The sequence below is a fragment of the Glandiceps talaboti genome, chromosome 5 (assembly GCF_964340395.1).
Source record: "Glandiceps talaboti chromosome 5, keGlaTala1.1, whole genome shotgun sequence".
Lineage (NCBI taxonomy): Eukaryota > Metazoa > Hemichordata > Enteropneusta > Spengelidae > Glandiceps > Glandiceps talaboti.
This window is the reverse complement of record NC_135553.1, coordinates 7,572,501-7,591,313: the sequence shown is the minus strand read 5'-3', so window position 1 is coordinate 7,591,313 and position 18,813 is coordinate 7,572,501. Positions and strand designations below refer to the sequence as shown.

Sequence of the window (18,813 nt, the reverse complement as noted above, 5' to 3'; positions counted from 1 at the left end):
TTATTTACATAGAAGTGAAAGGTGGGGTCGGGTAACCGGAACCACACAATATTTTATCTTAGGCCTCAGTTGACAGTTCAATGTGTCTTTTTTGCCGTATACTTCCTGAAATCAAGTTGTCATTTGGATTTCACCAGGGGCGTTCAACAGCATGATCGGAGACACCCACAATGCAATGCTGAAGGTATGTAAGCCGAACTTATAGATGCAATCATTAAAATATGATGGATTGGAAACGTTGCTCTTCAAAATATATATAAGACTATTGCTGTTAAGTATTAATACAAGCTATTGAACTTAAGTTGGTTTATTTACGCTTATATAGATGAGCACATATATAGATATACAGATATATAGATACAAATACTGATAGAAATACATAGGTCCATATACAGATACTAGATGAATGAATGGATATACATACATACATACATATATCCAGGGTTCGCACGGTCCTGGAAAACCCTGGAAAACCCTGGAATTTCAAACCCTCCCTGGAAAACCCTGGAAAACCCTGGAAAATGCGCCCTACCCCTGGAAAACCCTGGAAAATGATCATGTTCAATCGATCGATTAATATTGACGATCGTCATGTCCGTGCTCGAGCCACCCATTCATATGATTCTGAATCTCGTAAATGTGAAATCGCGAAAATATTTTCAAAGTCATTCGCCACGCTGGGTGATGAATTAAAATTCACGCCGATTGAACCCAGACAGTCAAGCGATCGTTCCACGAGACACTTTGCCCCACAGACCGTGCGTATTAGTTGAATGGGCGCCGCAGTGTTTCTTTCGATCTTGCATATATTGCTACTCCGTACATCTCCCAGTCGTCATTTCAGGGACATGATATTGTAACAGTCCCGGCCGGGGTAACATGTACAGTAGGTCTGTTAACAAGATTATCGTAACACTGTAGCGAGTATCAAAGCATCATCAACCTCGATTAGAAATTGTTACAAGTTCGGCGCACGAGTCGACTGATACTACAAGCTATGGCTAGGGCCTAGGGAAGTGCAGTTGAATTTCCGGGTTGTGGAAGTACGGTTGTGACTTTTATTTTGTCGATAAATGGGTATTTGTGTTACATGTTCTAAAAGAATAAACTACTGTTTTATGTTGTCGGTACAGTAACATTCGTCAATGGTCAAATTTGAGTTGAAATCGCGATGTTCCGCAACTCGCGGCATCGGTACATAAACATCGAGACGCAAGCGATGAATGTATTTAGTTATTCATAGCTCGAAATTTCGTTACGTAAATGACGTTTTTATTCAAAATTTTGAAGAAAAAAATTATTTTAGGTGACTTATAAATCTAGTAACATCAAACCATACAATAACGAGGGCAAACTTTAGTTTTTGATTTATTTTTCTGGATATGTCTGAATTAGACTGACGAATGCTGCGACTCAATCTTACACGATCAATGCACCAGCTTGACGAAACGGCTATTTAGGGGGTATGACAGAGGTTTCTCCGTTAATCTTAGCGTGTAAACGTGGTTTTGAAACCAATATCTTGCATAGTGTCGATTGTCTTTAAAATGTTTTGTGACATATGGGAACTGTTGTTGATTTTTCTCGTCCACATCAGACAATTAGATGTCATTCAAAAAATATACTTTAGTGTCAACACCCCTGGAAAATGGCCAAAGTCAATATGAATACCCCTGGAAAACTGACGAAAAATCCCTGGAAAGTCCTGGAATTTTGTTTTGCTTTAAGTGTACGAACCCTGTATACATACATACATACGTACATACATACATACATACATACATACATACATACATACATACATACGTACGTACGTACGTACGTACATACATACATACATACATACATACATACATACATACATACGTACGTACGTACGTACGTACATACATACATACATACAGACAGACAGACAGACAGACAGACAGACAGACAGACATACATACATACATACATAAATACATACATACATACACACACAAACATACGCACGCACACACGCACACACACATACACACACATACATACATACATACATACATACATACATACATACATACATACATACATACATACATACATACATACATACATAAATACATACAAAGTATATACGTACGTACGTGTGTGCGTGCATATACTCCAACCAAACTTGTGAAAATGGGTCGATTAAAACACTACTTATCCATTCCAAGCTTTCTAGCGCAGTTATAACATTGATTGTTTATTGTGTTATTTTCAGTTAAGCCTTGATTGTTTATTGTGTTATTTTCAGTTAAGAAAGGAACACATTGCTTGCACCGTGTAAGTAAAACATGCAACTGAAGAACTCAAAAGTTAAACCCAAGACAAAATCACAATACTGTTAATAAACTCCTGGTTAGTGAAAGGTAATGATCATACATATTCCAAAATATTAAGTTTAGGTTAATAGTTGGGTTGAAAAACTGGCAACACATATGCCATTCTTATAGGTTGGATTGCAGGTCGATCTCAAACATCAACACATCGTGACGTCACAGAACTATCAAAACTTTAGGTCAGCAAAAATTTTAGTAAAAGAATAAACTGCATATGAACGATATATGGAGTATGATTGGAACATAGATAGACTTTATTAAAGCCCAGAGCTAGGAGAGAGAGTTGCTCCCAGCTCTGTGGTCAAAACCCAAGTCTTGAATCTGCGACGCTTTGGTTACGCCATAACGAATAAATCACAATAAGTCATGCATAGCAGATGAACTTCCTAAGACAACAACAGGCCATGCATAATTAGGAGCGTTATGGAAATGAAACAAAGGACACTAAACTTTAACTTGAATGACATCTCTAGACATACGATATCAGTGTATCTATTCGTCTTGACACCCATGTGAGCTATTGCTGCAATACAAGATATTCATTTCTTTAACTATAATGTTTGGCGACATGTATAACCAACGTCATGTCTGATCCCAAACACAGTAATTACAAATTCATGACATAACGATAAAGTCACAATTTTTCGCAATTTGAACAAGGAAAGCTGCAAACAAAGTATAGAGTGTTCACCCTCAAAGAAGGATTTGAAATTATTTCCAATGAATTCGAAATTATTATAGAGAGTTTGAGTCCCCCAAAACAGTGGATGGTGACACTAACTTTAGCTGTCCTTCTCTAACATAACGGCATAGTTACATAGCGGTATTCATGCAACGTACCAAACAAGTTATGATCGGGATATGTTTATGTTTGGGTAGTTCTAGACACATTTGTCTTGATTATTTTGATAATTTCTTTACCATTTCTGGACATATGTACGATAACATGAGATGAAGTTCTTGCATTATTACAGGGCCAGGCATGTGAATATCGTTTTCGGAGATATGGGACGCTACAAGATCCCAGATATCCAAGAATCTTACACCAATGCCACCAAAGACCCGACGGATCATTCTATCCATGTCATAAAATCTATAGTTAGAGCTATGGACTGACTGTACACTGTCAGCGTTATCTCGTGGATTTCCTAATTTAATGATGACAATCGATTCTGGGCATCTTTTGAATAGTCTGAGAATGGCATATTTTGCTCCAAAGATTCTATCCAAATAAATTCTTGTTGTCCACGAACCAAAATGGAAACAAAAATTTATAACAAGCACGGGGGTCACACCAGTGCAACTTGTTATTCTATCTATGAAATCGTTTTCGAATAAGCCTCCGTAAACACCCTGAATACCAGAATTAGCCTTAATGAAAAGGGTTCGAAGGTGTAATAAGTTGGACGGTATGGCTTCAAGAGAACTCAACTGTTTATGAACTTGGCCAATGGTTGAATCTCCATACATGTGGACTTCTTTTCCCAAAAGACACTCTTCCACGTCTTCTTTCTGCCATTGTTGACTGCGACACATTAAAGGTACAAAGGTCAGGTTGTCTTTCCAATAACCACTGGACAGTGAAACCGGTAGGTCAGGTCCACATGACGGAAGTTTTGTTGTCACATTAGAATCTGTGATGAAATAATAAAGGAATGTGATCAACATTAAAGTCAAAGTGTCTCGTCAAGTGAAATATTTTTAATTTGTTGCTTTCTTTTTTCTTTTTGTTTCTTTCTTTTTTTTTTCTTTTTATCAAAAAGTGTTTTTCGATTTTTATTCTGATGCACACTTCTCCAGTTCAATATCAATGGTGTAATCGCCTGACATGAATGGTATATGCTATATTTTTCAAAATACACTGTAGTGCATTACAGTGGTTGTTTAAAACAATAACCACAACAGACCATTGCAAACATTACTTGAATTAGTCTTGCATGGATATGTGCTTTTGAATATAATGATTGATTTAAAAAAATACTCATCCTCCACTTTTAACATTCTTATCCGCCATTTTCTAATACTTGAGTAAATACTTTAGAACAATTGATATGCTTACCTTTAATTTTGATTGTAATTGGATTATCAATAGCTGACTGTAGTTTTTGTCTGTGTAAAGAAATTCCGTGAAATGATACACATTATAATATTGCTAATCAAGACTTAGTATAGTGTGACGGTCATATTACTGTATTTCCTCTTTGTGTGTGCAATTGACACATTCAACAAATAAAGTTAGATAACATGAAAGGCCTCAAACATAAACTTTAAAATTGTCACCTGAAATTTTCGACCGCATACTTCAGTCTCTCACAACAGATTGATCCATTATTCAAAACACGTCAGTGTTGTATGTACCTGGAAGTTTGTACCCCCCCCCCCCCCGTCTCTGCTTACAGGTGGTTGGTTTGCCCTGATGTAAATGGCATCCTTCATTCCTCATTTTTGCTGTATCAAGGATGTTCATTTTGTCAATGTTAACAGAATGTATATGTACATGTACATGCTGAGAAACGTCCGATGTGCTGTTACTTGGACGTATATGTTCTAAGAACATGTTTTAAGTGATCTTTCAGTGTCCACAGTATAAGATTCTTTAGAAGGTTTTGGTCTGACCATGGCAGGGAATTTGATCTATGACTCCTCTTGTCAGTCTTCTCTGTTGGGAATACCAATAACTACCTCGGAGTGCATGTTGGCCTGATGCAGGTGTTGCTGTTGTATGTATTGAATGTTCTTTAAATACTTCTGACGTGTTTTAATGTAGGGAGAACCACTTATCCCTTGATAGGTTTTTCCCTTTTTACCCGTTGGATTTGGATGTAATGACTAATACACTGTAGCTTTACCTATTGCCCACCAAGCGTCCGGATCAAATTCTTAGACAAGAAAGTGTTGTTAACGTTGTTGCAAAGGTTCTAGTCACTATGTCTGAACTTACCCATGGAAAAGATACGACATTCCCTCCATATCCTTTGCTGTATTAACTATCAAGTCATGGACCTGATGAGATACCCTCTTTAAGTCCTCACAAGACAGTTTCTCCGGTTTTTCACAAATTAAGACTGTTTTCCCTAAAGACGAAGGACTGGCATAACCACATTTATCCTGCCATATTCCGAGTCCATTAGCTAAAGTACAATTTGTCGTTTCTTCTAGTATACCATCTGTGAAGACTGCATAGTATAAAATACGCTTGTTGTCAAAGCCTAATAGAAAGTTTTGATACAAGATAGCCTCTCGATAGCACACTAATTGAATAGTTATGGTTGCATCCCCTTTCCATGCAGCATAGAAATATATGCTATAGGTGCCATTCCCATAATCGAATACCCTTCCGCCAGTTCTTGTACCAAGTTTTTCATTTGTCATCACGCCTTGTAGAAAGTCTCCTCCACAGAATCGTCTATTACCATACTTATCATAGGCTTCCATAATGACTTGAATGTAATCACCCTTTCCGAAGGCCTTATCTCGTACTAGTAATAACCTGAAATACAAAAGTCACATTTCAGGAGAGGATCTAGTAAAAGATAGAAAGAGCGAAAAGAGTAGTTGGAGAGTGGAGGCATGAAATGATATAGGTGTGAAAGAAAGAAAGAAAGAAAGAAAGAAAGAAAGAAAGAAAGAAAGAAAGAAAGAAAGAAAGAAAGAAAGAAAGAAAGAAAGAAGAAGAAAGAAAGAAAGAAAGAAAGAAAGATAAGGAATTTAAAGTAGAAAAGGGGTAAAGATGGGTGGACGGGTAGCGTCTACATACATACATACATACATACATACATACATACATACATACATACATACACACATACATACATGTCATACATACATACATACATACATACATACATACATACATATACATACATACTTTTTATTTATTTATTCAGGTAAACCAACGGGCATAAAGCCCATTTACAGGCACCGTCAGAAACAAATAAGGAAAAACAAGCACTAAAAAGATAAAAATAAGGGGTAGCAATAACAGAAAGAAGTGACATGACATAAAGGCAAACACAGAAATAAAAACAACAAAACTGGTAAAATTATTAAAAACACGCAGCCTGAAGCACACGCCGAAAGGCGGAAACAGGACTAAATTAATCTATGTTTGGATTTGCTTTAAAAACGTCATTACAAGTGGTTAAATATCTCAATATTAGGGAATATTTTCTCAGATTTACTCTGGAGGTACTGATGCGAAAGATATGGTTATTACGTATCTGTCTGCTCTGTACATTAAAACAAACCTTGTACAAAATGAATGGACAATTATAGTATGAATTGACCAGTTTGTAAACAAAAATAGCAACTAAAAACTTTCGCCTCCTCAACAGTGTGGGAAGCTTAAACCTAGCACATAGCGAATCGTAATCTGTTGAAGTATATTGCACATTTGATTTAAAACATACAAATTTAATAAATTTCTACTGTACATGTTCGATTTTATCAATTTGAGTTACTTGACCAAATTACACTGCAATACTCAAGATGGCTTCTAACCTACATACATACATAGATGGCTTCTAACATACATACATACATGCATGCATGTTACTGAAAAGGAACTTGTTATTAAATTTAATAGTATAAACCTCACGTCTGCAAACATTGATGTAATGGTCAAGAGTACTATTGCGACCAGATTGAGGGGTCCAATGTGACTTAACAGGGAGGGCGCCAAACAATCGTTGGTTATTGGTACCATTAACACACACACACACACACACACACACACACACACACACACACATACATACATACATACATACATACATACATACATACATACATACATACATACATACATACATACATACATACACATATACACACACATACATACATACATACATGTACATACATACATACATACATACATACATACATACATACATAACATGCATGCATGCATGCATGCATGCATGCATGCATACATCCATCCATCCATACATACATACATACATACATACATACATACATACATACATACATACATAAAGCCGGCAGACAGTCAGACAGACACTCGGACAGACAGATACCTACACACATATACATAGAGCAATACTATAACCGTGTACTGATCAGCGAGTGTCGGAGGCAATCACAGTTCCTATTAGCATTAATATTCCTTGCTACGGAGCGAGGCGACGACTTTGTTTTAGATGAAACGTAGCGAAAAAGGCACACTCACAGTTCGTGCCATCGGCAATTGCAGTTCCTATTAGCATTAGTATTCAGTGCTACGGAGCGAGGCGACCACTTTGTTTTAGGTGAAATGTAGCACGAACGACAGTCGACAGTCGAACATATACACAGTCAGAGAGATAGTCTAACAGACAGAAAAATGAACGGAGACAGACAGGCATGCATACATACATACATACATACATACATACATACATACATACATACATACATACATACATACATACATTTAACCACTTTGTTTAACCACTTGTAATGACGTTTTTTAAAGCAAATTCAAACATAGATTTATTTAGTCCTGTTTCCGCCTTTCGGCGTGTGCTTCAGGCTGCGTGTTTTTAATATTGTTTCCTGTTTTGTTGTTTTTATTTCTGTGTTTACCTTTTATGTCATGTCACTTCTTTCTGTTATTGCTACCCCTTGTTTTATCTTTTTAGTGCTTGTTTTTCCTTATTTGTTTCTAAAGATGCCTGTGAATGGGCTTTATGCCCGTTGGTTTACCTGAATAAATAAATAAATAAATACATACATACACACATACATACATACATACATACAATGTACATACATACATACATACATACATACATACATGCATGCATGCATGCATGCATGCATGCATGCATGCATGCATGCATGCATACATACACACACACACACACACACGCACGCACGCACGCACGCACGCAGGCAGGCACGCACGCACGCACGCACGCACGCACGCACGCAGGCAGGCAGGCAGGCAGGCAGGCAGGCAGACAGACAGACAGACAGACAGACAGACAGACAGACAGACAGACATACATACATACATACATACATACATACATACATACATACATACATACATACATACATACATACATACATACAGACATACAGACAGACAGACAAACTGACAGACCAGACAGACAGACAGACAGACAGACAGACAGACAGACAGAAGGCTGATTTCAGGTGTACCAATATAATCGTGACATCAAAGGAACTAAAAAGATAACAGTTCACAATTGTCTTACTTTGATTTGGAGATTGAAGTTAATCCAAAGGAATTGATTTCTGCTTCAAAGGGACTTAATTTCTTTTGAACAGCGTCACCTCGATTCAAATTACTGTAAGACCACTCATATTCCTTAATGATGCTAATCCAGTCCATCCCAAAGTGGCTATAATTTATGTACGGAAAAATGTCAGCACGGGTGTCTTTGTCCTTAAAATCCTGTACGTCTTGTTTCGTTTGCGAAGACACGTCTGTAAACGTTTGTACAAGTGCTTTAATACCTTGTGTGTGAGACACTACACTCCTTGTCATTGTCTGGAAGGAATGATATTAACATTGTAAGAATTAGTTCTAAAGTTGAGTTATGGATGAGAGATGTTTAGTTGTGTTGGATATTTGATTAATAAATAGATTTATATTATTCTACTTGAAAAAAATGTGAAAACTTTAAAAATATAAATATGTGTAGTTCCATTTCTGAATGTGTGTGTGTTTGTGTTTGTGTTTGTTTGTGTTTGTGTTTGTGTTTGTGTTTGTGTTTGTGTTTGTGTTTGTGTTTGTGTTTGTGTTTGTTTGTGTGTGTGTATTGTATGTGTATGTGTATGTGTATGTGTGCGTGTTTGTTTTCCATGAAAATGACTTGAGTGCAAAAATGTAATGTAAAGGAGGCATTATAATAGTACAAGTGCATTTGTCTTAGGAGCGTTCTTCACTTCAACTTGACCATTCGGTAGAAGTGCAAGATTGCCATAATTAAAGACAAGATTCCATGCCTGTATGATATCGGTTTAAAAATCTTCAGCATATTCTGATAGTTCGTTGTCGGCCAGACTGATGTTGGTTGGTCAATAGTATGATGCAATCATGAAGCAAAACTGTACTTAGATTGTAGGGAAATATAGTACCCGACTTAAAAAACGGGATGCCTTGGTTTTTTTTTACAAAAATGTCAACCGTCCCGCTGAAGAGTTCAGGGGAAGCGTTATCGCTAGTAATTGGTGGCGCTAAATACAGCAATGCTAGTATGATTATGTTGAGCCAAACTTTAAACGTAGCAATGGTTGTAATTTTATGATTATGTTGAGCCAAGCGATAAATAGGACGAAGCGCAATGTTAGAAAGATTTTTTTCTACCCGTGTCACGTTCTATAATGACATGTTTTCTATAAAGGATGCCATGACGAAATAAATGTTTGCGTACTTACCGTGTATTTCAATATAGCGTATGAGACAGACACCATAATTATAATGACAAGAATACTGGTATATTGTCCTTGTGAAAGTACCCTGCTCTGTAAAAATGGCCTCATAGTGGTTAGATCGCACGGCAACGATAAATATTGTTTTGCTGACTTCTGCTCTGGTAATGTATCAACAATACCTGTGTGATAGGCAAATTACGCGCTAATAAGATATACCTGAACACATATGCTACAGGCTGATCTTCTTTTAAAACATTCTTTTAAAGATAATATCTCCATCTGACACCAACAAAGCTTGTCTTTCTGTGCATTATAAAGGAAGCCTGGATGGTGTTACAGTAATTCCAGTATAATCATAGGTATGACTGACAGAGATCAAAAGATCGCCTAGCATTTGAGTAATCACAACCAGGAACCTAACATTAATTAAAAACTTAAAACTGAAACACACACACACATGTAATAGTGATATATATATATATATATAACACTGTTTTCTGTTGGGAATGGCGTTCGGCAAGGTAGCATTCTTTCCCCTTATCTGTTTAACGTTTATATGGATGATCTTAGTAGTCAGCTGAAGTCATGTTATAAGGGCTGCAATATTGGTGGCCGAATGATAAACCATCTTATGTATGCTGATGACTTAGCTCTTATATGTCCATCAATTGCAGGTCTACGCTCTCTTGTATCTATCTGTGAAATGTATGGTGTTGACCACGACATTATTTTCCACCCAAAGAAGTCGAAATGTATTTATTTTATGCCTCGTAAATGTTTAATTAGAGTTGAATGTTTACCTTCAGTCCGTGTTGGAGATAAACCACTTAGTATTGTTCATGAACATTCTTACTTGGGTTATACTTTGACAGACTCTATGCATGATGATAGTGCAATCAAGCGCCAAATGAAATGTTTTTACAGCCAAGCCAACATGTTACTCCGTAAATTTCCACACTGTACAATTGAGGTTAAGGCTACATTATTTAGAACTTTTTGCTCGAATATGTACTGCTCACAGCTGTGGTCATTGTACAACAAGAAATGCATTAACAACCTTAGAGTTGGATACAACAATGCGTTTCGCATTCTGATGGGCTACTCACGTGACTGCAGTGCCAGTTGTATGTTTGTGCAGCACACAGTCCCCACTTTTGCGGCTCTAAGACGTAAATTGATGTACAACTTTTTTAAACGTATCGAAAACAGTCAAAATAGTTTAATTGCAGCAGTGCTAAATTCCGATACAATCCTCTATTCGGGGATTCATAAACTGTATAGAGATTTGTTGTATTTTTAGATGCTTTTATTTGTTCATGTGTGTATTTGTCAGATTGTCTTTTTAAAGTCTTACTTGTTTTAAATTGCCGTTTTTTATGTATAGTTTTTATCTATGGGATGTTTTTGAGCGTGTTTGCGTTCTTTTCTTTCCCGAAATAAAGTTTAATAATAATATATATATATATATATGTGTGTGTGTGTGTGTGTGTGTGTGTGTGTGTGTGTGTGTGTGTATATTATATGTATATCACTATTACATGCATTTTTTTGTCAGAGTTTCGCGAATATATATCAATGTATGCTGGCAGAACAAACATTCATCATAACAAAGTTATCAATTTTTCTGACATGTAAAATACGTCAGACGAAAATTGATTATGAATGACAGAAATTATTAAATACATGGTTAGGTGGCAAATTGATATTATGTTACTGGATGTGCGTTTGACAGGTATAGTGTGCGTGATGGACAATTCAATTTTCCTCACCGGAGACATCTCTCGTTCCCCTGAAGTATTTGCTTAGATTGCTCTGCTGCTCTTCCGTTTAGTACTTGAAACCCGGTCACCTCTACGTCCACTTTTGCTTTATTTTCTGATTGACTTATTTTCTCGGGGTGTTTTCTTCTTTTTCCTAAACAGTGCCGTCGTCGCTCACTTAATCCGTGTACATGTACCATGGTATGGTGTATTGAGTATCGTCTCTGACTATTATTCCCGCAGGGGATTTTTAAAATATATTTATTGAAAAAACTCTGTACCTGCTCCTGAAAACTATGACCGGATTTGTCTTACAGTGTACATGTTGTGTAACGTAGGAGCATGACAAGTTGATTGTACTGTGCTGTGTCCACTATGACTGTGAACCTTGTGTAGTCTTTTTTGTTGTTATAATTTTCCACTTAGACACAACAATGGCAACAAAAAGTGCAAGTTAACAGACGAAACAATCGATAGGTATATATCTATAGTTGGAAGAGTCTGACGGCTGGTGTTAACCAATCACGTATATTAAACGGAAAAAAGCGCGAAAATGCTTAATGTCAAATTAACATATTCAAAACAATAGGGTTTAAACATTAATTCTGTAGATCATGTGTAGATAGCAAAACTAGTCTATATTGAGTGTGGGCAGAGGTTTGTATGTGACGTTTAACGCGAAATATCACTTCTGATTGGACAAGACTCGGCGATTCAAAACCTAACAAAAATGTAACAGTGACCGACTTTGATATTATCGCGAATGACCACAGAGCTGAGACATCTTTCAAAACACGGAAATTTGGAGGAAAATAAACATTACCTATTCATCATTCATTCATTCATTCATTTATTATTTATTATCCACGTGTTACAGCATTGAAAAAGAATAAATATTTTACATTCTTTGGTACAAGGGTAAGAATTATGTATGTACCAGAAATTACTTCCACCAGTGCGCACGCATAGTATTGGTATTTGCACTGCAGTACAATACCGAAAACTGTATTTGCATATTTGCATGGAAATGATATGCAAATGAAGACACGAAAGTGGATACTTCTTCAAATCCCTGGAGAGCATACAATCCATTAATTTATAATGAAGAGAGCTTATTTTGATGAATCTTAAATGTGATTTTCACTACCAAAAAGAAGGAAAGAAACAGTGGGTTGTGGCATTAACTGTAGCTGCCTTTCACTGACAGTGAATGAACGTTACGTAGAGGCAATCATGCACCTTACCAACAAGATATGACACGCATATAGGTGACGAAAATACGAATACGTTCAGATAATAGCGTTTTAGTATGACAATTTCGTCACCATTTCTGAGCCAATGTACGATATTAACACGAGATGAAGTTCTTGCATTATTACAGGGCCAGGCATGTGGACCTGTTTTTTTCTTTTTGAGATATGGGACGATACAAGATCCCAGATATCCAAGTAGTTGACACCAATGCCTCCGGAGACCCGACGAATCATTCTGTTCATGTCATGACATCCGTAGTCAGAGTTAAGAACTCTCTATATTGGTTTATATGCATGTTTAAACGAAAAGCTTCTTTTTGTTTGTTGACATATATATAATGCATAACATCGTGATGTGAAGCCCGGACCTATTCCAAGGACAAGTTCCAACCCCTACCTAGTTTTGGTTTATATCTTTTGCATGTTGACGCCATACTTCATGGGAGGGTGGGGTATTTTGTTAAGCATGTGCATTTCTGCTTAATTACTAACAAAAATGTTGTTTGAGTGTCCCTTCAAATTATTCTAATTACTGGCTAGTACTGTGTGACTCGATGCGCCAAGATGTCTGCATCAAACCACACTGATAATTCAGATTGTTAAGTCAAATGCAAAATAATGTATAACCAACAAAAAGCTAGCTGGGTTTTGTTTACCCTGTTCAAATCTAACCCAATTTGTTTTAATTTGCTGTACAGTTGAAAAGCTTTATCACAGCATATAACCATTTGAACGCTAAATCTTAGAAGCAGGTTGTATAGGTCTACGTCCCTGTTTTTTTAGAATGAGGTTGACGTTTCTGATACTCATATCAATTAACTTATGTAAAACATTTGTGTATGGGTCAAACGTTTGTTCGTCAGGAGTTGGTTTTCGGTGGAAATTTCCTTCGGTGTTCTCTAGAACACATCGGCGTCTCTCTTCCGTAAATATAAGGTTAAGAAAAGACAGCATGCGGTCAACATTGAAGATAACATCGTTCTTCAGATCCTCATAGTGAACCACTAAAACAGGCGTCTCATTGGTCAACCAGCAGGTGACGCCTTTTTCCCACCTCGGAATGGATTGGATGACATAATTTTCCCACTCTGCAAGTACAAAGAATGACATCGATGTATCTTCAATCAAAAAGACTGGAATAATTAACACTAAGTAGAACTTGCCAATTTTTTTTTAACAGTCACACATTTATCATATTTCCTTACTTTATGTATTCATCATATGACCATGGTACTCAAATATTGTATAGCCCAAGACGTAATCTCTTAAATATGTCAGATTTATTCTCCAGCTTATGTCATGTTAAAAATAAAAATTCATTACAATATATATATATATATATATATATAATATATAATATATATATACATATATATATATTTTATATATATATATATATATATATATATATATATATATATATATATATATATATATATATATATATATATATATATATATATATATATAACTATGTCAAATTCGCTCTAACAAAAATATAGTATTTATAACCATTGTCGTACTGTCACAAAAACTAGCATCTATGTCATCAGCAGTGCTCAAAATGTGAGTCAAAGTGCTCAGGTCCCAAAGATTATGCTTGTTGAGTTGTACAATTCCCAAATGTTCCTTCACTCATTTGATACTCAAGACAAAAGGCATTTGTCAGTGATTTTTTGTCTTAGTCTAAGACTCGAAATTACAAGGCCCATTGTCTTCGATTCGAAACTATGGAATAATTAAATAGTACATCTATTAATTATTTGTATGCATTCTTCTCATTTGAAGTTTCTCCAGTTGCCATTCTACATTATTACAGTGGCGAAAGTGCAAATGAAAGACAAATGCACTAACCTTCCCCTGTAAGATTCTGGAACGGATAATATCCTGTATGGTTAGTGTGTCTTCTACTGTATTCTGCTATTAGACCATCATACGGATTTCGAATAAGCAATATTGCTGAGGAAAACTCGTCATGGCAGCCATGTGTTTTGACGATGAGAGTATTACCTTTCTTATAATCTTCAAGTTGGGCAAGAAAACCTATCATTGTGAAACAATATAGGGAGTAATTGCTGTATGTACCAACCGTATCAATCATTAAATTGGTATATTCTGTTTAACTTTCATCCTGAAATTTATATCTAGTTGGTCATCAGCCTATTTCTAAATCACCTTTAACACGAATATAAGCAAGTAGTCTAAAAGCTATCTGTGGTTTTGATTCTATTCGATCTCTCTCCCCCTCTTGTTGAATGTGTGCATGTGGAACAACATTCCGAGTTAGATTTTGAATTACCACTAACATCTGTATTTAATCAGAGTTTTTGTTATATTTGAATGTATATTTATAGCTATTTGTTTATGGTTTATTTTATGCACATACATTTTTTTGTTTAATAGCTCTCACAGTACCCGCAAGCAGCAGCAGAGCAACTCAATGACTAGTATGCATGCATGTCATATATACCTTGCGCTTTTTTGGGTGGTTTTACCCAAGGATGCATTGCGGTACAATGACTATGCATGCTCGTTCTATGTATGAAGTGCAATCTCCACGCCGAGAGTGCTATGTATGATATCATCGTGAGGCAGCTGCTCACAAATGAATCTACCTAGCTGTGCGAGCTTAGGGGCTTTGGCCTAGTTATGATACTAAATGTATGAACATTTAAGTATAGGAGTGTGGCTCATAATTTTTTTTAGTTGAAAACAAGGTTTATTCACTTCGTAAAAATGATGACCCCCTTCTTTGAGTTCCAAATTAAGGTGACCCCCACTCTGATATGCCGCCCCCCCCCCCCCCCGGCAGTAAAACTGATCGCTCCCTAAGGCTGTACGTCCATCGTTGTATTCCTCTCACCAACACTCATTCATACGTAGACGAGTATTAAACCGGTACCATATCGACTGTCAGAAATTTCATAGAATCTTTAAAACACAATCATATTCTTCACTCCTTTTTTTCGTGGTATAAGTCGAAAATCCAACTCGTTGACGTAAGGTATCGGGTGTAAACCTCACCCTTTGCATCGGAACGAGGACTCGGCTGCGCCTAGTGATAATTTACATCGTTAATACTCAAAGGGTGAGGTTTTATTTACACCCGATACCGCACGCCAACTCGTTGGATTTCTTATACATATACACAGTGACTTCATTTGAATAAATGGTCTGATGTATGAATTAACATTATCACTTCGCATGTGACCAATCAGCTTATGGGAATGTTTTCTAACTGCAGTAACCGGTTCATTTAGGATTGTATAACAAGCTGATGAGACGATAGCCATGGAAGTCGTAGTCAGTGCTGTAAACAGGCTAATAATAACTTGTATAGAGATTATACAGCGAATTTAACAACACCATTCAGCTTTTCAGGCAGAAACCAATAAGAAACCGGACATGCTACACTTTAAGATAGCAAGATTGAATGAGTACAGTTTCTTAATACATTTTGTCCGAGAGAAATGAACTACACATGCCACCATACAGACATCAAATGAACACCGCATGTTGTGTTGTATGTGAGTGGTGTAGTTAAAAGTCTACCCATCGTTATCACCCTCATAATATAACATCAACGTCAAACAACCGAAATAAACACAGAACACACAATAAAAAGAAAAAGTTCTGTTACAATATGATAATACATGTGATCATTAGACCGTAGTCGACTATGGACTACTTATCAGGTCAACTTTGTTTACCAAGAAAACCAAAACATGCAGAAGTAAACACTTATGTGCTGTTCTTTGGTAATTCATTTAAAAAGTACAGTTACATTACGTTATTCTGACATATACGAACATATTATACACACCTCCTCTATAGAGATTTTTATCACCGCCTACACATCCAGTGTAAAATCCCGAAGCAATCTCCAGGAGATATCGTGTCCAAGTGTTTCCAGATCCAGGAAAACTTGTCAGCGCTATCAGGGGCCGGGTTGCTACTGTCCAGTTCGGAAATCTCACCGAGCAATCCGCTGTGAGTTGAAAAAAACATTCCAGGACTGATTGATGAGGAATGATATCTCTTACAAGATTACGAGATGAATGGATCAATAATTGAGAAACGATAAAGTGATTCTGTGAGTTCGAGGATAGAGCATTAGCGTTGCAATTCAATGGGGGAGGGGAGAAGAGTGATCCAGGAAGAGAGAGTGGAGAACACAGTTCCTGGTAATTTTTACTTCTTGGGAAGTTATCCTTCTGTTCCTACAACATGCATACTATGGTCTATTTACTTACACGGCTATTTCACATCAATTGTTAGTCGTGGTTTTATCCAGACTCTCGTCGCTGATGGAGATGAGGGCTCTACCTTCATCATTACCGCTCCCAGAGTGCGAAATTAACCATCAAGGTAGTATTAGGTGAAGTAAATGTCTAGTGCAAGCTTGGTGAGTGAAATGCGCCTGCGCTAAAAAGCAGGATCTCAAAAATGTTGCATTCGTGTACATACTATTGTACAGTGTGGGGCGTCCAACATAGCTTTGTCACGCCTACCCAATCTGAACATTTTTCTGTAGAAAGTGGGTTGTGTTAAATGTGTGTATTAGTTTACATAAACAATGAAAAGAAAATCGTAATTTTGTAGTTAAATGTGTAATTTCCATGTAAGTATTTTTTCTTTAAAATGTGTAAATACAAGATTCCTTTTTTCATGTTTTAAAGCTTAGTCAAAGATTTTGTCATGTGAATCATATTAATATTAACATCAATGGCCCCCCATAGCTTTGCTCAGTATATTTAATCTAATTAGAGAGGTTTAGATGCGAGTATTACGTCTGTTCATGGAGGTATGAGGGGAGTTGACTGATTAAATTTTACAAAACCACTTTACAGGAAAACTTGGAATGTCTTTTGTCTAAACATGACTATGTGTAAATTTACAAAACTGAAAGTAATGAGCGTCCGTGAAACAAAAGGATGCCTTGGGGACAATTGTTTTTCAGACAAGCTATCTTTTAAAATACTAATCTTGTAGATTCATGACAGGAATGTCGATAGGTGAAAACAAACAGCGAGAATAAGAAATAGATATCAAAATATGTACTAGATATATTACAAACTGGTTCAAATTCCATTCTCAGAGTATTCACTTGTTGAAACAGTTCTTGAGGTAAATCAATGATGTAAAATGTGTATCCAAAACATTTGAACTTACACGTGGATGCGTCCTTCCTCCAGTATGCTCCTGGCAGACTGTACGACATGTTGCTTTGAATGTATAAATATATGATTATTAAACCAAATGTCACAAGCAGACTTGAGATGTAGAAGCGCTTCCACTTTAGCATCAAATTTATACCCATGACATCGATACCAAAATGAAGGATGAAAGATTCAAAGCTATATACACATATGGAAATGTAAATCAGACTAAGTAACGTGTTAGGCGACAGAAACATGTATTGCCGATATAGTACTAGTACTCATAATAGTATTTATACTGCGCATGTTTTCCGAGAGCTCAAGGCGCTCACAATTAATAACCCTGGCACAGGTCAACGGCCTCGACCTTCATAATTTATGTTAGTTAAACCTCAGACCCCCCCCCCCCACACACACACAAACACACAACACACCCCTTAATTGGACAAAGGTGATATGTGTTTCTGAGAGCAAAATCAATTTCAAATCAGTATGTAATAGAATGTAGAACTGTGAATACAAAGCCCTCGTTCCCAACATATATCACTATAGCAACATTTAATGGTACACACTATATTTCATTCAGACAAACTTCTAGTCACCTCCAGAGTTATTTGCATTATAATTGCATCACTTGAAACAAGACAATATGACATATTCTAGTGTCTATCTGAGCAAGAGACGCTACACGCAGTTATATCATTTGTAATATTTGTCATTTTTCAATTCCATCTAGTTTAAATCTTGCTCAGTGTGAAAATCTAATTTGAGTCTCTCAACTTCGAACTGATGTCAGAAGTTGAGGACTACCCAGTAAGGGCATCTTGATTGTTATATTTATGTATTTCATTTTTAATGAAATCGCATTGTAGTG

At 36.5% G+C, this 18,813-nt stretch overlaps 1 protein-coding gene across 1 annotated transcript; it reads right to left on the bottom strand.

The window, feature by feature from the left end:
* Positions 1 to 3,260: 3,260 nt before the first annotated feature.
* LOC144434954 (NXPE family member 1-like) lies at positions 3,261 to 18,001 on the bottom strand. The gene is made up of 6 exons (XM_078123485.1): positions 17,953 to 18,001; positions 14,635 to 14,823; positions 13,631 to 13,868; positions 5,302 to 5,850; positions 4,420 to 4,469; positions 3,261 to 3,994 (listed from the first exon to the last, which is right to left on the bottom strand). The coding sequence occupies exons 1-6, from the start codon at positions 17,999 to 18,001 to the stop codon at positions 3,261 to 3,263; spliced, it is 1,809 nt and encodes a 602-aa protein (XP_077979611.1).
* Positions 18,002 to 18,813: the final 812 nt, after the last annotated feature.

Bases quoted from the DNA above. Each gene is read 5' to 3' on its own strand.
- LOC144434954 (XM_078123485.1), bottom strand. From the start codon at position 18,001: ATGTCGTACAGTCTGCCAGGAGCATACTGGAGGAAGGACGCATCCACG. The intron at 13,869-14,634 runs GTTAGTGCATTT...TTGTACTTGCAG, and splicing joins CCAGAATCTTACAGGGGAAG to AGTGGGAAAATTATGTCATC. The intron at 4,470-5,301 runs GTAAGTTCAGAC...TTCTTTACACAG, and splicing joins ATGTCGTATCTTTTCCATGG to ACAAAAACTACAGTCAGCTA.